The sequence below is a fragment of the Sapajus apella genome, unplaced genomic scaffold (assembly GCF_009761245.1).
Source record: "Sapajus apella isolate SASKATOON/1434 unplaced genomic scaffold, GSC_monkey_1.0 scaffold19, whole genome shotgun sequence".
Classification (NCBI taxonomy): Eukaryota; Metazoa; Chordata; class Mammalia; order Primates; family Cebidae; genus Sapajus; species Sapajus apella.
In genome coordinates, this window is record NW_022436959.1 from 8,822,534 (window position 1) to 8,843,676 (window position 21,143).

The 21,143-nt window shown below is 40.7% G+C and overlaps 1 protein-coding gene across 6 annotated transcripts in view; it reads right to left on the reverse strand.

The window, feature by feature from the left end:
• Positions 1-21,143, reverse strand: part of CREB5 (cAMP responsive element binding protein 5) — a 420,024-nt gene that overhangs the window by 332,330 nt on the left and 66,551 nt on the right. For all 6 annotated transcript variants that reach the window (XR_004271511.1, XM_032286910.1, XM_032286908.1 and 3 more), the window contains 2 exons: positions 7,802-7,873; positions 1,465-1,558 (listed from right to left, as the gene is read on the reverse strand). Coding sequence is in view for 5 of the 6 variants with exons in the window: in XM_032286908.1 (XP_032142799.1) it covers positions 1,465-1,558; positions 7,802-7,873 (166 nt within the window). In the remaining variant the exon portion in view is untranslated. The remainder of the gene's footprint in view (positions 1-1,464; positions 1,559-7,801; positions 7,874-21,143) is intronic.

The following is a 21,143-nucleotide window of genomic DNA, read 5'->3' on the forward strand; positions in this document are numbered from 1 at the left end:
GGTCATTGTGATATCCTGCATCTGTATCCCGGAACTAAAAACAAAATAAAATTTTAAAATAGAATTATAAAAATCATCATAATAAAGTACTTATAAAATTAAAGTAACATAGAAACACTAAATCACATGAGCCAGGCCTGGCAGGACAGTTTGTTTCTCTTCTAACATGTTTAAAACATATCCATAGGTGTACTGAGAAGAGACGGGCTAAGGTGAAAATTTTCCAGTCTAAGAAGAGTAACAAGAAACTATCTGATTATTCTGCTAGGGTTTATGCGACACTTTTCCTTACATTCTTCCATTGAATCTTCATAGTAAGGCTCTGAAGTAGGCTTGGCAGATACAATCATTCCCAGTTTTGGGGGAAAAAAAAACTGAAGCCCACAAAGATTCAATAACTAGCTCCAGGTCGTGGGCAGGTGGGGCGAAGCCCAGGATAGAGCTCAGGTTCCTCACGCCTGTCCCTGCACTTTTTCTAATTTACCATACTATCTCTCAAAATGAGAAGAACTCACAATGAGCTGATGGCTTGTTGGTTTTATTTATTTCTGTTCACATTTGCTGAGCGCTTGTGGTTTCCATACATTCTCTCATTTCACCTCCCACATATGAGGCGGGTACTGTTTCCTAAGGACACCTTCACTGACCATCTCAATCCAGAAAGAGGAGCTCCTTCTACCAAAGTTGCATAGCATCATTTCGTTAAAATACTCTTTTGATACATATTACGGATGATCCTTTATTTTAGCTAAGTTTTCACATGCATGCTATACAGTGATATCCTTGAAGACAGGAAGCATATCATCTTTGCATTTCCCATGGCTCACCGAACAGTGCGGTGTGCATAAATGCCAATTAACATTTGCTGCTGGAGTGTGATTACAGGTTTTTTTTTTTTTTTTTTTTTTTTTTTTGAGACAGAGTCTTGCTCTGTTGCCCAGGTTGGAGTGCAGTGGTGAGATCTTGGATCACTGCAACCTCCGCTTCCCGGATTCAAGCAATTCTTGTGCCTCAGCCTCCCAAGTAGCTGGGATTACATGTGCATGCCACCACTCCCAACTAATTGTTTTATTTTTTGGAGATGGGGTTTCACCATATTGTCCAGGCTGGTCTCACTCAAACTCCCATCCTCAAGTGATCCTCCCACCTTAGCCTCCCAAAGGGCTGGGATTATAGGTGTGAGCCACAGCACCCAGCCAGGTATATGGTTTTTAAAACACTGATTTTTAAAACAACTTATATAGAGCCAAGTTGCATAGTAATACATATTTCACATTCTAGAAAGTGAGAAGTTGCCACTCTTCTATCATTTGGATGAATATTACCTGATTATATTTCTGCTATACCTAAGAAACATGTATTTTCAGGTGCACAATTTACAGTGGAACTTGCCTACCAAAAGAACAAGTATCTTGCATGAAACAGATCTGATCACCCAAAGCTTCTTTGCCTGATGCTCCTTACCTGATAACATGTTGTCTGTTTTTATTGAAGGAAACTTCAAAGTCATTTCATGCTTGTGCCTATGAATCATCAGATGGTCCTCTGTTGGGAAGCGCTGTCAGACAAATAAAAAAAAAAAAAAAAAGGGAAGGGTGAAGAGCCATTCAGTTTTATAAAACATATTTACCATTATTGAGAGAAAGACTTCCTCAGCATTGCAAACATGACAGGCAAAACAAACAAACAAAAAACAGCTCTGAAAAAGTGTGAAAGCATGAGTAAGTGAAGCTGCAAGCTTTTCTACGCAAGCAAATGTGCTGGGATGTTCCTTTCAATTACACCCAAATATGTACATCATAATTTCCATTACAGTTTACCAAAGGGGTTAACTACAATTGCAGAAAAATCTGTACTCATAATAAGCAATAATTTTTGCCTTCTATGCCTTCCCTGGGAAATTTTTTGAAAGGACTCTGCTTCTTAGATAGTCCCTGGGTATAACCAACTATGCTGACTAATCAGTAAACTGTATATTTCTTTAGGAGCTATGGGTTTGTGCTTTAAACTTTGTGTTTAAAGGATAAAACAGCAAGAGGTAAATGAACAACACTGAAGGCATTAACATAACATCTATACGAATAATAAGTAAGCTCTGCCGTAATGCTTACCTAATTAGGCAGCATCTTTAAACAAATAAGTGTTTAAATGAATGCTTATTTGTGGTCATGAAGAATAATAATGGCAACATGACAAGTTAAAATTTTTCCATTTCTCCTTATACATATGAGAAAACCATGTCCAAAACATGAAAGTGAATTTAGACCTGAGTCGTACTGGAATTTCACAGAATCATTTGGAACTTTTCAAAAGCAGTTAATGTTTAACATAATAGTGTAAAATTAAGTCTAAGGTATGATAAGTATGCTAGACGTTATCTATGGATTAATCAAAAGTAGGAGAAACGCATGATGAAAGAAAAGAATCTTGATTCATGTCAGACTTAGGGAAAGAATTATTTGCCATGCCTAATTATTTGACATATGTATCTACAAATGTATACTGTGAAATTTGTACATTTCCATTTATGAAGACCTTGCCCACCTATTATCTGATATTTTAAAATTATACATATGATTTTAGAGTAACATGAGAAGTTATTTTTAGTATTCTATGTTCTGTACAATGTTAACAAATCAATGCTTATGGCTGTCAGAAATGCTACTCTCAGATGTTTTCGGCTGACTTCTTGTCACATAGTAGGACTGAATTTTCTGGCCTTCTTGTGGTTGGTGAAGCCATGTGACTACTTCTGCCCACTGAGTAAGGAATGAAAGTGACATGTCGCCCAGAGGCCAGCCTCTCATTTCTGGTGTAAGATGCTCTAGCATTCCGCCTTCCCCTTCATTTTAACATGGCAACTAGCAATATCAGAAATAGTGGCTACTCAATCATCCTAAATCTCTGAGGCATTATGAAGAGCATTTCTGAATTCTGAAGGATTATGAAGAATTTCCTGCCAATCTACAATAGAAATGTATCCTTGGGGAATAGAAATAAGCCTTTGTTGCTCTAAGCCATTGAAGCTTTGGTGGAATTTGTTATTGTAGCAGATCCTAGCCTATCCTGCCTCAGACTGTTATGTTTGTAGTAACTGAACTTAGCAGATCTGCTTTATCAAAGTCAAGTGAAAATACAACAGTAGATGACATATTCTGCTGGACATTTCCAAACCTTCAACAATTTAGAAAATCTTTTATAGCTTCCTGATTCCTCAGGATAGTCAATATAAGTTTTAATTACCTTTGTTTACTGGTGTAGAAATGTTTTCTGCAAATGGCATAGATCTGTGTTCACGAGAATGAAGTAATTCCCTAAGCTGATTTATACGAAGTATTCTCAAAGTAGTTCTTTGCATAAGTATCACTTATTTATTTGTCATTTGTATTATATCAATGAGAGAGCACTGGCTTTTGCAAAACATGGTAAGTATGCCAGATTTCTGAATACACAGAAGTCTGCTTTACATGACGCGATTTTTTGCTACTGGTTCATCCATTCTCTTGGTCTTCTATACTACTGTATAATGACCGCACCAAATACGTAGCCTGCCACATGTGACTGAGAGACTGAGTTGCCTAGTCTTTCTATCAAACAACTAATTACAATTTTTGTTTTATATATATATATAAAACCCAAAATATACTATAAAATACTGTATTTTATATGTACACTGTATTTTAAATATACTATATATTTTGTATATACGAAAATACACAACATGGTAATAGCCTTCATTTAATATCTATAAGCCATTTTTGACTTTGTAAAATAATAGCCTAAAGTAGGATATGAACCAGAATACTTCTTAATAATTTCCATTGTACCACATATTAACTATAATTATTTTCCAGGTCAGATAATGCAGCACATTGTGATATTTTTTAAATTCAGCAGGAAAATAGCAGCAAATTATAAATAAGCAAAATGTACAGTCTGCAACAGGTATACAGCTGAGAAAGGCCACTGGAATTCAGAACGTGGTTAATTCAGAAAACAAAGAAAGAGTGAAATTAACATTGAGCTCTGTGAGATTACAAAGAGCAAGAGAAACTACTCCTTCTGCGACAACATAAAATATCTCCCACATGGCCAGGTGTGGTGGCTCATGTCCATAATCCCAGCACTTTGGAGGCCGAGGCAGGTGGATCACCTATGGTCAGGAGTTCGAGACTAGCCTGGCCAACATGGCAAAACCCTATCTCTTCTAAAAATACAAAAATTAGCCAGGTGTGGTGTCACATGCCTGCAATCCTAGCTACTCAGAAGGCTGAGGCAGGAGAATCACTTGAACCCAGGAAGCAGAGGTTGCAGTGAGCCCAGGTCACACCATTGCACTCCAGCCTGGGTGACAAGAGCAAAACACCATCTCAAAAAAAAAAAAAAAAAACTCTCACATATTATAAGTCCTTCCCAATAGAGCTAAGTTTCTTTCCCATGAGGGGAAAGGAGAAAAAAAAATCCTTTCTTTGCCCCCAGCACAGTGCAAGCACTGATAACTTGTATTTACTCCCCTTTCCAATCCTCAATCATCCTGTCTTCACCGTACAGGGTCCCCAGGCTGTGGGACGTCCCTAAAGTAAATCCCATGGCCACAAAAACTGGCTTGACTGTGAGTTTCTAATACTCCAGTGACTACTGGGTGACTGCTATGTTTTCTCAATTCTAACACCTCTTCCATTGAAAGATGCACATATTTTTATAACAGCTTGTCATGGAAAAAATACACTTCCACATTAAATGAAGACATCAAGTTTTAGAAGCATCTTTACATTTAAATCTGAAGCGGGGGAAGCTTAGAATTGTTCCTTAAAAATCAAGAAACTTTGTCAATCCCCATTTCCATACTGCCCAACCATTTCCTCAGTCCACTCAGCCTTCTCTAGGAAATGACTTGCTCCTTCACTAAGAAGTTCAAGGTCATTCAAAATGGACTCCCTTCAACCTTTATTAAACAACTTTACACTTCAGCATGTTCATGTTACTTCCTTGATACTCTTTCCAGCCCCTCCTTTCTCAGAGGAATTCGCATTCCCACTCCTCTCCAGGTTCGTCCACACCCCTTATCTTCTGGGGATTAGCCCTGTAAACCAGCATGCTCACTCCTTCTGTCTCACTGATTTCTTGTCCTTGACAAACTCCAGCTTGGCTATCCTTTAATTTAAAAAAAAAGCTGTTTCCTTCTCAGGCTACCATGATATCATTCCGCTTCCCGTCACTGCCTAGTGCTCTTGAAAGAGTTCTCTATGCTTGCCACCTCCGCTTCCTCACCACCCACTCGCTCATTAATCCCTTGCAGTTTGGCCTCCGCCCCTGCTCCCCTCTCATGGGTTGCCTGCGAGCACCTAGCTGCCAAAGCCAACAGCCTCTGCCCAGTCCTCTAGCTGTCCCAGCTCTAAACGCGCCTGACACCGGTGACCACACGTCTGTGGCATTCATTTCTTTCTACCCTGCCTGTTGCCAAAAAGAAGGAAAGATGGCTTAGAGCAATACATTAAAATAGTTTGGGAGAACATGGGTTACAACCCAAGTAGACAACCCCCTAAAAGAAGGAATCTGAAAGAAAGGGAGGCTAAAGCCAACTTGCAAATCAGAGGGCAGTCATTCTCAACCAGGGGCAATCTGGGCCCCCGGGGGACATTTGGCAATGTCTGGAAACATTTTTGGTCATCACAACTGGGGAATGCTTCTGGGATCTAGTGTATAGAGGCCAGGGATGCTGCTAAACATCCTACAACACGAAGGACAGCTACCCAAGACATAGAATTATCCAGCTCCCAAATATTAATGGTGCCAAGCTTGGAAAATGCTGCCGTACAGTCCAATACCTAATGTCCAGCTCTCTTCTCTCTGACTTACCTAAATATTAGACATGGCTTACAGCTCCTTCCTTGAAACACTCTCCTCTACTGTCCTACACAACCCCCGACGTTACTGGGAATCCTAACTCACCCTGCACCCTCTTTGGCCTTTGCTGTGTCTCTGGCATTTCGTTAAATGCCCCATCCTTAGCGGAGCCTGCCATTTGCCTCCCCAAGTAAAGTCAATCCCTGTACTATACTCTTCAAGGAGGTCTATGGTCTTCCTTCATAGAAAATTGCAGTTGACTAATGAACTGATTTGAAGAGCATGTGATTATAGACTTGATTCCTGAACTAGAAGCTCCATGAGGACATGGACACATGTGTCTTGTGACTACTATTTCCACAGAGCAATCAGATTGCCTGGCACATAGTAGGCTCCCAAAAAGTATGTTGAGAGACTGGAGTTGATTCAAACTTCATGTCACATTTTCACCACCAAAGCAAAGCAAACTGCCCAAATTATCTGATTACCATTGGCTATCAAGACTTCTCTTTGAAGAAGCTGAACGGGAATCAGTTCTACCTTGGGAATTAAGTTTTAACTTAGTTACCCTAGTAACTTAGTAAAGTGACACTCTGCATCCGCAAAGAAGAGTCCCAGTCTAGCAGCATTTTTACCAGTCCCTTGTCATTGTTTTTTCTTAGTGTTTTCTACTGCAAAATCATCTCCAAAACAGTTTGCTTCAAAATCATTTTTTTCACTGCTTTTCTTATTTATAAATTGGAAATAAACATTGACACAAAGCCCCTGGTGAAACTTCTAGAACCTGAACAAAGGACTCTGGTTGTTCAGTCAGTGATTCATAATACCAGCAATAATATCTTGTATCTCTATGGCCTCTTCCCTCCAAAAGGCTCCCAGAATCCTCCACAAACTCCATGGGGAGATTAATAAGAAGGGTCCGCAATGGGTATCAGCCCTCACCTGACTGCTAGGCATTGCTCTACACGCTACTGCCAATCCCACCAGATGAATAGGCAGGAGAGTAAGGGAAAGAGTGTAACTGGCCACATCTGAAAGATGCCTGTGCTCTAGGTTCCACACTTGCCCTATATCCCACAAAATGAAGATCTAGGCGTGAGAGCAACCATGTGTAGTCATTTTCCAGTTACTGCAATGCGGAGACCCTCAAAGCATCAAGAGTAGGAAAAGTCACTGCCACGTTTTAAAGGTAAAGTGAAAAACTCTGATTTTAGGTGATGAATGTTTCTAATTTCTTTCAAAGAGGTCGATTCCAGTTTAATAATAGTAGCAGCAGCAGCAACAGTGGTAACAATAGTGGACAATAATTGAGCTCCTATTGTGTGCAGACCCCATGCTAAACACTCTACCCACAGTATCTCATCAAATTCTCACACTAATTCCACTTGATGGAAGTCATCAGAGGCTAAAAGAGATTTAATGCAACACAGCAGGGCAATTTTACCTCTTAAAGTTTAGATACATAGGAAAACTGTAGGCTCTAGAAGAGTTATAGGGAGTTTGGGTTTTTTTTCTTTTTACTCAAATTAGAAAACAAAACAAAATAAAATTTAACCTAGGATGTTAAGCTATTTCATCAGTAATCTCGAAGCCCAGCCAGGATTCAAGTGGCTTTTGTAAAAGTAAGCACTCTCGTTCCCTCTTTCTGAAATGATGGCCCTGCATATTTAATGGGCAGGATACATCTGGTTTGCTTCTGGGGGAAGTTAAGGGCGGAAATGTCCAACACTGTTACCTTTCAGGGGATGTGAGGGAAGTAGTTGGAACTATTCAAAACAGAATATAATGATGGCGATGAAGATGATGATGATCATGATACTGATGGGGAGGAGGACTTTGGTGGGGTCTTGGTAAAGAAGGAAAGCCCAGGGAGGGCATGATTGCCGGGTAAGAGTTGCTTCCCTTTTAGAAAGTAGGCTCTGCATGTCAGAGCACGGAGGATCCGCACACTCACCTGGGAGCAGCCTGGGGCACTGCAGACAAATGGCCTCTCCTGCTCCAAATTCATCTTGGATTCCTCATAAATCTGAAGGATCAGAGGGAAAGGGGGGAAGGAAAACAGAAAACCATGAGTATCTTGAATACCTTCTGCATCTACCCGAGCAACGTGAGAGGCAATCACTCAGACCCCCCTTTCTACACCAATACCCAAATTAGACAGGCAGAACATTAACACGAATGAGCACACGCCCTGCCTGGCTGTAGCTGTTCAGGCTCACCTAGGCTGGGCCCCTACTGACCTTTCTTGGGTGCATATTGACTGTACTTTGAAGAAACCTGCTATGGAGCCTTCACAGCAGAAATCCTACCTGTGGAAAACCACCTGGTGGGTGCTATTAGCAGGAAAGACCACACCTGTGCAGGAAGATTCTCAGGCAAACTGTACCCCAACCCTTGTTCAGTCCTGCTGAAAGCTTTCGGGATTCGCTACTTAGGACAGCAAGAGAGGTGGCAATCCCTGGGTAGTTGCCAGTGTGAAATGCCAACCCTGAGCAAAAGGTGAAATGAGACACCTACCACCACCCCAGCAAGCTTCAGCATTCCCAAGGGACTACAAAGTAGCTGTGGCGCCAGCTTAGCAAGTGATTCTGGCTGCAAACTGCGGTCCTCAATTCCCCCTCATCTCAGGCATTCGATGTGCCTCAACTAAAGTTATCCAAGTTATGCAGGAGTAAATAGAAATCCAAAAATGGCAAAAACATTATGTTGGCTATTTCGTTAATTTGGCTTTATAAGCTGATTTGAAATTAACATTAGATTAAGGTTGCTGCCCTCTGATCCAAATACATCATCTGGAATACCATAGCTTTCAGGAAAAAAAAAACCTTACACTATAATCAGATAGGTGGGGCGCGACGGCTCATGCCTGTAATCCCAGAACTTTGAAATGCTGGGGCAGGCGGATTACTAATGTTAGATCACTAATGTAATCTAATCTGAGGCAGGTGGATCACTAACATGATCTTCACTGAGGTCAGGAGTTTGAGACCAGCCTGGCCAACATAGTGAAACCTTGTCTTTACCCAAAATACAAAAATTAGCCAGGCGTGGTAGCACATGCCTGTAATCCTAGCTACTTGCGAGGCTGAGACAGGAGAATCGCTTGAACCCGGGAGACAGGAGGTTGCAGTGAGCTGCGATCACACCACTGCACTCCAGCCTGGGTGACACAGCAAGACTCCATCTCAAAAATAAAAATCAGACGTATGTTAAATTATACTTTGTCTTTTCTAATATAGCAGTTCAGTTTTCTTTTTTTTTTTTTTTTTTTTTTTTTTAATAAAAACAGAGACAAGGTCTTGCTATATGGCCCAGGCTGGTCTTGAACTCCTGAACTCAAACAATCCTCTCACCATGGCCTCTCAGAGTTCTGGGATTACAAGCACGAGCCACCGCACCCTTCTGTATTTCAGTTCTAAGGTGCACACATTAGGCAAAAATTGAATGTCGTCAAAATTACCTTTGCAAATACTCCCAAAAGCCTATATAAGTATAGCATACATGGTTTTATGGTTACCAATCCACACAGTAACATACATACATACGTACACACACACACACCCACACACATATATATATATATAAATCATAGGAGTAACTATGCAAATTTAAGTCACACAACTTAAATAATATTTCATATCATATCCTTTTTTTTTTTTTTTACCATTTTTAGAGTTGAATTTGCATGTTACATTGCTGCTAATGGTATATGGCTCTATTACTAAACTAAAACCTACTGCTTTTACTGTGTACACAGAAAATAATTTGCTTCTTTAAAATGCCACTTGTAGGTGATTTGAATCAGATTCACAAGTCACCTTGGCTCCTGAAATAGGAAGTTCTGCTTGGAGTCATAGAATAATCACCCTTTGTCTGAAGGAAGCGTCATTATCTTTCAACCAAAACCAATTATATGGTACTTTGTATGTTACTACACCTTTCCCCCTAAACACTAATGTTTTCAACAATATTCTTTGGGAAAATATATGTAAACTTTCACTATTCTGGAGCACAAAGTGAAAAGACTTGCCTTAGATAACACTGTCAGTCAGATATTTTAGAACAATATAAAGGAAATTTAAAAATGTAAACTTGTTCAAACCACCATTTCTCACACTTATACAACTTTCACAGAGAAGCATTTTCACTCTTCATTTGGCCACCATCAATACAGTGACTACTGTAATTTTATAGCTTTCCTGTGTTAACCATATTGTTTAAAATCCTTTATTGTATTATATTTAGAAGAAGAAAGAAAACACAAATATCTTTGGAATCTTTCTGCTTGCCCTTGTCTGAGAGTGTTGACCAGTTAAAATCACATCACATTTCATTGTTCGTTTGATTTTTCCATTGCAAATCATAGACCATCTCTGTTCCCCACTATGAATACTGAGAACTTACTACTAAGTCTCAAAATAAGGGGTGACTTTAAAGCTGAGAGGAAACAACAGATGCTGGAGAGGATGTGGAGAAATAAGAACTCTTTTACACTGTTGGTGGGAGTGTACATTAGTTCAGCCACTGTGGAAGACAGTGTGGTGATTCCTCAAGGATCTAGAACCAGAAATACTATTTGACCCAGCAATCCCATTACTGGGTATATTCCCAAAGCAGTATAAATCATTCTACTATAAAGACACATGCACACTATGTTTATTGCAGCACTGTTTACAATAGCAAAGACTTGGAACCAACCCAAATGCCCAACAATGATAGACTGGATAAAGAAAATGTACCACATATATACCATGGAATACTATGCAGTCATATAAAAGGATGAGTTCATGTCCTTTGCAGGGACACGGATGAAGCTGGAAACCATCACTCTGAGCAAGCTAACAGAAGAATAGAAAACCAGACACCATGTGTTCTCACGCATAAGTGGGAGTAGAACAATGAGAACACGTGGACACAGGGAGGGGAGCGTCACACACCAGGGCCTGTTGCGGAGTTGGGGGGCCAGGGGATGAATAGCGTTAGGAGAAATACCTAATGTAGATGATGGGTCGATGGGTGCAGCAAACCACCATGGCATGTGTATACTCTGTAACAAACCTGCACATTCTGTACATGTACCCCAGAATTTAAAGTATAGTAATTTTGAAAAGCTAAAATGATTTTGATCCAAGATAGAATAAGCAACAGAGTTGTCAGGCTATCCGGTAATGAGCTGTGTCTTAGTTTTCTAGTAAATTTGTTTAAACTCTTTCACTATTTCTGTAGCCTTCTTCTGCCTGACCATTGTCAGATTATTTAATTGCTCCATGCCTAAGGTCCGTACCTTAATAAGAGGGGTATAAAGACCAACCTTCAGCAACTCACTCCTCATCATATTGGCTACAGGGCCTGGTAGGTATTTTCATATGTGGACAAAGGTCTGTATATCTGTGTGTCGTTTGGAGGCGTTTTTTGGGTAAGGGTTACTGAAACCTCACTCTAATATTAAATATTATCTATTTATAAGATTATTAAATATAAAGTACTATCTTATTTGCCTAAGGTGACTCTTTCTTGGATACCACTTAAGGGCTTTAGTTGCTAATGCAGAATGGTATTCTTACCAAGTAACATTAGATTTCCTAACAGTAAAATGAGAAAGTTCCATATATGCACATTCATGGCCTGCATCTAAAAGTGGTAAATAATAATAATTAATGTCCAAGTAACAGAAATGATCAAGACTGGAAGTGCTACTGATGACAATTTAAAGAGATTCATTAACAAGCAAAGTAGGGAAGAGACTGACCAAGCCCAGGCACATAAGCACGAGGAGAAAGTATTCTTCTACCATAATCCCAACTCCATCCCAAGCCCTGGCCCACCAATGTACTGACCTTCCCCAGAAATTCAGGCCCATAATGCTAATACTTTAGCAATTCTGTTTGGTACCAACATTGTTTGCCTTATCTTAATTAATGGCTGCATTTACACATAAGCTGCAGCAAATATCTTAGGATTACACGATGATGCTGGTGCTTGAGGACAGCACAGGCTCAGCCACATAGATTCTGCTGTCTTAATCGAGCCTTCGTGACGTGGATGTTTAGAGGAATATAAATCTAATCTGTTAGCCACTGAGATACATCAGTGTAAGAAATCATGCCTCGGAAGATGTATGTTGAGAAACACCATCTGTCCTCAAATCACTTAGAGTTTAGTCACTGACAGGTTCTACTGACTTACAATTGTAATGTTACTATTTTAAAATGTAAGCGAGTCTTTATCAATGTATTACACACCATGGATCCCATGGACAAAATAGACTTTAGCAACATAATACTGGAATAAAAGTCTTCAGATGGAATGGCAGTTGCTAAAGTAAGTTTTCAGTGATTAATGAGGTCTAAAGTGAGTGGGTGTGTATATATAATTGTGTGAACTTCAACTGCTTTATTCTGATGCACTGCAGTTCCCACATTTAGCCCTCTGCAAACAGCACTCCCTTCTTAATTCCTTTCTGTGTAGGTGTTTGCAATAGTTTTTCTAAATGGTACCTCTCTACCACATAGGCTTTACTACTTTTATCAACTAGTATGATCTGGTCTAGTGTATTAGTCAAGAGCCATGGTTTATTTTTATGGTCTATTATTATGGTTCTTTTCTAGCACACATTGTAATAATTATTCTCTCAAACAGACTCTTATTAAATAAAGCCCTACATAGATTCTTCTACCATTCATCAGGTGGGGGCAAATTACTCAGACAGGATTTGAAGGAGGCTGTTCTCCCTCAGTCCTCATCCTCTCATTTCCCATTCAGCTGTTTTACTGGCTTGGATTTTTTAATGAACTAAGTTTTGCTTGGCAACTGCTATACCCTGGGCTCCACTGTATAGAGTTTACTTAGTAGGCGTTCTATAAATATTTGTGGAATGGATAATGAACTTGAGTCATCACAATGCACTGCCCCAAACAGCTTACCGGTTCTCTACTCCTCGGGCAGTGGTTTTCAAACGATGTTTGCCCTGAATCAAGTTATTGGTGAGGTAAGTAGTTTTGGTGAACACTCAGTCTACCTGGTGCCAGTTATGGCCAGAGAGGAAATCTCTCCAGATTTAATGAAAAAAAGTCAATGGTGCTTTTGGTAGAAACAATGAGTGAATCTAGTTTTATTCAATTTCACATGTAAATATATTAATTCATTATAAATTGTTCATTACTGTTGCCATAGACATTGACATAATTAAAGTCCAGTCTATTTGTGAGCTGTGTATGACCCCCATGAAGCAACCTTTGAAAGACAATGAGTAGTCCCATACCTTTGGTTAGACACTGTCATAATTGTGGCAGATGCTGCCTCATCATTTAGTAGTTTCTTAACAGTACTCATTTTTGTTTCTCTTTTCCAAAATTCAGATTCAATAGTCAATTAGAAAAAACAACCCGGTGAGTTTAATTTCCTTCAAATTTTGGGAAGATAACCAAAAAAATTCTGATAACAACCCTAATGGTACATAAACTGAGTTGAGGTTTTTCATGGTTGACAAGGAGTTGACAAGCTTGATTTACAATTCAAACCCTCGACTGCCACTGGATTCCCTGGCCTCGAAATGAGCAAGAATTTCTTTCATTGTTCAGCGTTTGACCCCACAAATTCCTGGTCTAAAATGGGAAATCATCCACAATGGCTCATGCAATCCATTGAAATCCTTTGCCAGCCATTTAGGGATATACTTGGAAATACCATTTCACGAAAGGCAAGCACTGCAAAAAGCAAATGATACTGAGAACGTGGACAGCCTACACAATATACTGAAAATACCTATTTTAAACCTAAGGGTAACAACTAAGCCCAGAGGGAAAAAAACTGACATCATCTGGTTTGCTGTAATCAGTCAAGAGTGATGCTTGCCCATCTAAATTGTAGAAAGCCATTACTAATCCCTAGTTAACATCAAACTCTAATCTTAGTGGGATGGCACAAGTTTCCTCCATCACAGCAGATGGATTCCCACAGCAATATGGAATTTGCAATAGTAAATATTAAGACACTAAAAGGGCTGTTCTAATCTGAAAACCTGGCGTGTGCTCTTATAAATACCAAAAGTTATGGGAACTTCAAAGCTACAAACTGAAATCATGAGTATCAATGAACACTAACAATAATATGGCTATGTCCCCCTCCCCTCTGATATTGTTAACTAGGAAATGAGTGCATTATAGATCTGAAAGGGAAACTTGAATTTTAATCGTGATACTGACAACATTTGTCAGCATCTCTCACTGTACTGTGAGTGTGGGAAGAGCCTTCTTGGCAGGACGCACATGAAACAGACCTTGCTACTTTGTTGTGCTTACGAGACCCTCAAAAGGGTTCAAGAGGAGGAAACTGGCCCTTCCTGAAGTGCCAAAAACAGCTGGAAAACACGAGCACCTTGAGTTAGTCACGCTGTGTGACACTCCACATCAATCCTGCTTTCTTCCTGGGAACAAATGTTGTTTATTAATTAAATTAGTTAAGGCCATGGCCAATTTGCACTTCGTGTTTCTGAAACGAAGCAAATATTCATCTCAATACATGTGTCAGAAGGGCGAGGGGACTCACACATAATCACCCAACACATATTCACCAAAAACACACTCTCAATTTATTTTCTTCTAAGATGCCTTGTTCTACTTTCAAAGCAAGGATGCAGTTAGGTTATCCCCACATGTGGCTAGCTGTTGGGAAGGAAGTGATATTCAGTTTGGAGCTAAGAATTTCTTTCTTTGGAAGGGATATTGCATCTTTTATTACCTTATTTGCTCATCTGTAAAACAGTGCCACTGGAGTAAAACACCGTAGGACAGGACCATTCAAAGAAGTGTTATGTGAAAAATGTAACTATTGGAAGCTAACTGCAAAGTAAGCCCTTTGGATTTCAAATATATCTTTATTTTTCAATCCTGAATATTGTAACTTCCAGCAGAAAATAAACACCTTGAATTTGAGTCCAAGAAAATCAATTACTTTGTGTATGTCCTTACATCTTTCAGTGTGAGAGTCTCTGTCGTTCTGTGTGTGTCTTCCCTGCCTCTTTGCATGTCTGTTCCTCCGTGTGTGCCTTTCTCTCCTCCCTTGTGTTTGTCTCGTTACGTCTGTCTGTCTCTCTTTCTCACACAGACACATGCACATACCGTTTTATCAGTAGTGTTCTTACCAGCATTACTGGTAAAAGGATCTAGCGGCCTTGTTTCCTGTTGCAGTGTTATTCTTGAAGCGGGCTGCAGTCAGAATCTGAATCTCATTGGGCCATTATTATTTGCAGCTGTGTGACCTTTTTAACCTTGCTTCAAAAGTGACATTTCAGCCCTCAAGCTTGAAACGCCTGAATGCTACAAGGTTTTCAAACCAGAGATTTTCACAGGGAAAAAGACCAAGAGTGGGGCTGTGCCTTATAAGTGAACATTTCACCAGAACTTGGCATGAAAAGGGTGTGTTCCTGGGCAGTTTAGAGCCAAAAGTCTCTCCCGGAAGGACTGAACTTGACACACAACACTGCGGTTAAAGATCACTATTCCGTTCAAACCAGAAGAATATCCCTGTTCCTAAAACATGTTTGCCATCCCCTGATATCCCAAAAACTCAGAATCCTACAACCTGAATCAGAGCCCTCTTTGGGATGGTGTCACACTTTGTATCATGCTTAGGGGCTGTCAGAAGTTCCCTTCCAATGAGGCCCACTGCTCCCAGGAGGAGAGATTTCCACACAGCTTTTGTCTCTGGAAACTAACCAGGGTCTTACTTCCCAGAGGGGGCCCTAGCAGGAAAGTGCATCGGGGCTCACGTCCTCTCATGTCCTTCTGCAGAGGTTTGTGGTTTTATTTATGTGGCGCTTAGGCTGTATATAGAAAAGCATTCCAGCGGGATTGGGTTTTCATATGTTAGATTCCCTTTTTTCTTTTTTTTTTTTTAATTTTCCATATGTTTCTTAAGATAGGAGGTCTTTTTTTCAAAGTTGCTGGCTAATTCTGACTTTTGTTTCACGTAATCCTGTCTTATAACTTTCCTCTCTATGGGTTCAATAGTTCAGAACATACTTGGTAATAAGCACTTCAGTAAGTCACTGAAGGCGTGTGTGCTGCGTTTAGGTCCTTGTCCTCTTGTTCCCATCTAGTATAATACACTTTTTTGCAGAAGACATCACATCTCTAAAAAAAAAAAAAAAAAAAGTTTATTTGACATGTATGTGGTTAACAAAACACTGGTGTAGAGATTCTTTGAAGGAAATATTGAACATAACCAAATCATTTGGCTTGTTTCTTGTGGGACTAATCAAAACCTCAGAAACAGGCTGAACGGTGGCAAACTCTCTTCCTTTTTACCTGCTTTCACTGTGCACAGAAAGGAAAGAAAACTTAGAACAAAAGCCAGCCAAGGTTTAGGGTGACACTGTCATCTCTATTTTTCCAGAAAAGAAAATATTTCATTGTAATTTAAAATAACTGACCCCCTGAACTCCTGAGAGAAAAAACTATGATAGCAAAGAAATTCATGCCAAACTGGATCCATTCTTCATACTGGTGGAAAGCAGCTTGCCTTTAAAAAATCCAAGACAAAGTTCAGCAGTGCAGCTTTCTCTTCCCCCTTTGTGCCCCAGTACAGTAAAACTGGCCTCTTTAGAATTGGAACACATTCCCAAATGGTACTGCTCTGCTTCTAGATACTTTTTAATGCACTTTGAGTGCATTTGATTTTTAAACTATTTTCATGTAAAATAATTATCTTTAAATATTCTCAAGAATCACAACATTTTAGTCTAGTTTTAGTTTTCACACATGCAGATGCTTTTATTGGATAATGTTAAGAGATATTTTGGATTTTTATTCTAGATAAGTATCTGTATCTTCAGCAACAATATATGTTTGGTCCATCCAATGTATGGGCTGAAGTCATACTCAAAACCACTGAAAATGTTCTTTCTGTGTGTGAATGTGAGTTACCACATGTGAGGCTGCATCAAACCCAGTGATGCCCAAGCCAGGCCACTCTGCTTTCGGCGAAACTGGAAAGAGAATATTTCATCTTATCATTAACTCTTATGATTACCATTACTGACTTCCTCTTGAAAGACATTGAGAATGATGGTATCAAACCGGGTGCTTTTTTCCCTTGACCCCAGCAGAAAGCTGGGACGTTCCCAGGTTGTATGCTAAAGTAGCCAGCAGTGGTGTTCGGAACCTGCGCCAGCTCAATGTCTGTTGAACACGGGGTAAAAATATACCGAAGTGTCGATTCAGATTCCTAACACGTTCTGCTTCAAACGTCAAGGGTGTGAACATTTGACAGTACTAGGAGGTCACTTAAAGACCATGTTAAGGCAAAAATCTTGGGCCCTCTGAAGACTCTCTCATCATTTGAACAAGGTTCTCTTTCTAAATACTAGCAAAAGGCGCATTTTCAGCCGCCTTCCTGGAAAAGGCATTTCCTTGCATGGCCCAGGAAGGGGATTTAGAAATATGTGAAGCCAATTATTGGTTGTTATTATTACTGAGGGGATCATCCTTGGCATTTAGTGGATGGGGGCCAGGGATATGGTATATTCTACAATGCACAGAATGGCTGGTTCTGTGCAACACTGGAGTCTCCTGATCTGACAGCCAGTAGTGTGGCTTTTGCAAGAATAATTATAGCGTAAGTACCCCTAACTGCCTCGCCCATGCCACCCAGTTTAGGGTAAAAGGCAGATTAGGAATGAGACAACAGCATGAGTGACACAATAAAAACAAAGACCGCATACAGAAGAGGAGATGAAAGTAAGGGACTAAGTGTGTCCCCACCTCTTCCTACTCTTCTAAGAGCTCGGAAAAACTCGGGCAAAGTTAAGCTTCTGACAAGGCCAGATTCAATGCCAATTAAAACTTTATGAATATTCAAAAAAGTATGTGAAATTATCATTCCCTCTCAGTGTGAGGGAGGGCTGGGGTCTGCTGCCAACATTTCAGCTAAGCATAAGCCTACCCTTGCAGTTCAATCCACAGAGGGAGATGACTAAGCTGCTATCAATTAGGGTGGCTTTTTCTAGGTAAATCATCTGGCTTGGCCACCTACAGCTCCCACTGTCCAGATAACTTAACCTTTATCTAGAGCAGCGTTGACTCAACAGTAGCAAAAGAAAGGGTTGCCCCAACGTCGACATACATCTCCTGCCCTGAGGCCTTTCCTCTTGTGATAATTGCCTTGTTTATTTTCTATGATTACTGAGAGGACAGCTCCATCATAGAGAACGTGTTTTCCTTTCTTTTTTTCTGCTTAAATAGAAAACATCACAAGCTTCTAAATTCTGCTTTAACATTGCTGGCACCCCCAGCACTCCGTTCACGGAACACTTAAGAGGGGAACTTTTGCCTCTTAACCAACTTCTCAGTAAGAAAGCTTCATCGGCCGAAAAGAGCAAAAATACACACACATCTACATATTTTTTTTCTTGTGGCCTGTTTTCTTATTGAGAAGTTTATATATAATATATATAAATATGTATATATATTCACACACTTTACAGGGATTCTTTCATCCTGATAAACAGGCTTAAGACTCAAAACTCATGCCTAGCTAGTATTGTAACATGAAGAGGACACTGAGCTCATAAAGAAGCAACTGCAAAACTCTGAGGCCAACTCTCTACACAAGGTTCACCAGAGTTAAGGATCATTATATTTAAGGTGCAGAAATAAGTTGTGTGGGGTTTGGGGGGGTTGGTTTGTCTGCTTGTATTTGAGACACGGTCTTGCTCTGCCACTTAGGCCGGAGTGATATGATCACAGCTCATACAGCCTTCAACTCCAGGGTTCCAGGAGGCGGAGGCTGCGGTGAGCCGAGATCGCACCATTGCACTCCAGCCTGGGTAACAAGAGCGAAACTCCGTCTCAAAAAAAAAAAAAAAAAAAAACACTCCAGGGTTCACGGGACCTTCCCACCTCAGCCTCCTGAATAGCTGGGATACTACAGGTGTGCACCACCTCACCTCGCTAATTTTTCACCTTTTGTAGGGATGGGGTCCCCCTGTGTTGCCCAGGCTGGTCTCAAACTCCAGGGCTCAAAGAATCCTGCTGGCTCGTCCTCCCAAAGTCCTGGGATTACAGGTGCGAGCCACCATGCCCGGCTAATAAGCTGTGTTTTCGGGGATTGCTAGATTATTTCCACGGACTAGAAAAGTCCTTCATGTCTTTCTCAACTTCCTACTAAACAAAAGAATCACTCACCAAAGCCTACAAATGCACTAAAATGCTCTGGAAAAAGCAGATGGAAGGAAAAAGCCTTTTCCTTGAACTCCACCACCCACGAGAGGTTAACACTGTGCCGGACTCCAATTCATCCAAAGGTCCAAGCCATTAATAAACAAACGCAGGGCCTTCTCTTTTTACACCCCAGGGCTCAGGCCCCTGAACAACAGCATCATTTTCGAATCCACACTCCAAATCAGCATGAATAAGGGAAGAGGATTTCTTTAAATGCCCCTGTGTTCCCAAACCTAGGAGTCCTTCCTAGGCATCAATGTGGTCTCTTTGCTCAGGGGGTGTAGGTCATATGCTGGGAAAAACCCAGAACCTGGATCCTTCTGAAAAGGAAAGAAAATAGAGGAAGTGGTTGCAGGCAGCACCCAGCAGGGACATTGGAGAAGGCCTATCAGACATTGAAAGGCTGAAGAAAGGGGAAGGGAAAAGGCCAGCCCCCAAATCCACACGGGGAAACTGTGGCTGCCCTTGATGAGACATTGTTCATAGACTACTTCAGGCCAAGTGGGCTGTGGACAGTGATTGATTACCCCTCACAGTGAACTTGTTCCAACACAGTTCAACTTGGGCACATACCAGGGGTAGAATCAGAAACCAAGGACACAGGTCTCAGTCATTCATTTCTTCCCCACATCCTTGCTGAGCACCTACCAGGCATAGGGACCCATGCTAGGAGAATGAAGGCTTGGCACAAATGGTCCCTGCCCTCTGAGCACCGATTCTCTAGTAGGGAAGGGAGGTGTGCCCAGATGTCTAGGGTGGAAAGTAGAATTTTAATGACCATAAAGTACTTTTAGTCAATCTTTCGAGAGTTCAGAGGCCATGAGAAAGCAACACTGCTTTATCAACTACAGCAAATACCCTATCATTTCTCCGTCCGCAGCTAAATATTCTCATAGTAAGATGCCAGTTCAAGGTACACACAAACATATAACCCCTGGAGCAATCCTTTAATTCTTTTAGAAGTAAAGATTTTGTTTGTTTTTAAATTTAGGCTTTATTTTGCTTTTAATGCTGAAAAGTAAAACTGCATTATTTATGGTAAACCTAACATTGTGATTAGGAGACCAGATTTTATGTTAGAAAACAGTTAAATCTCAGCTCCCTTGCTCATTAGCTGTGGGATCTTAGGCAAGTTATTCAACTCCTCTGAATATTAATTTTCTCCTATAAAAAGAGACTATAGATGATACTGATTTTATCTGACTCACGGCTATTGGGAGGATCAAGTGGGATACTTGGGAAAGTACTTCATAAACTGTAAAGTGCTGTGAACTGTTGATTGCTGTTTTTATAGCACAGTCAACTTGCAGACATGGAGTTGCAGAGGTGGTGCACGGCACAATTACGGATACACTTGGTGGCCTATGTCAAGAGACTGAGATGAAAGATTCCAAAGGATGTTGAAGGTAATGATCTTTAAAGAGATCCTGACTTGGTGATTCTCTGATCATCCATCAATTATCAAGCGAATCCTTCTCTGCCAATCTTTTACTTGCAGGTTCTCAAATAGAATTATTTTGTCTTCCACATGACCTTGAGAAGGACGTTGGAGGCAGGTCTGTGTTCCAGCTTGGCTGAGCCACATACCAGTCCACCTATAAGCTTGGGTAGGTTTTGTCTGCTTGTTTGTTTTTCATGCCACCACGTTGGGCTCTTTTACAACAATGACAATGATACCTGCTTCTCACGGTTGTTATACAAGTGAAACAACTGCCAGCCTACAGACAGGTTTCACAGGTCACTTGACCCTGGGTAAAGTCTGGCTGTTGCTGGCTGAGCAAGCCAGGGAAGAGGAACTCCTCGCCCTGAGCTCGGAGGGGCCAGAGCCGGAGCTGCACGTGTCTGTTCTCCTTCGTGAACGTGGCTCCTGACCACGGAATGCAAGTGAAATGCTTTGCTGGCAAGGTCATGTCTCCAATACATGCCTGGCTACCCTGTCCCTGCAGTCCCAACACCAGCCAGGCAGGAAGAGACGAGAGTTTAGAAGGCACCCGGATAAGATGAGAAGCTCAGCTTTCTCAACAGTAGGTGCTTTAGGCTTACCTGGAGGCATCGGAAATGAGACTGATACAGGTT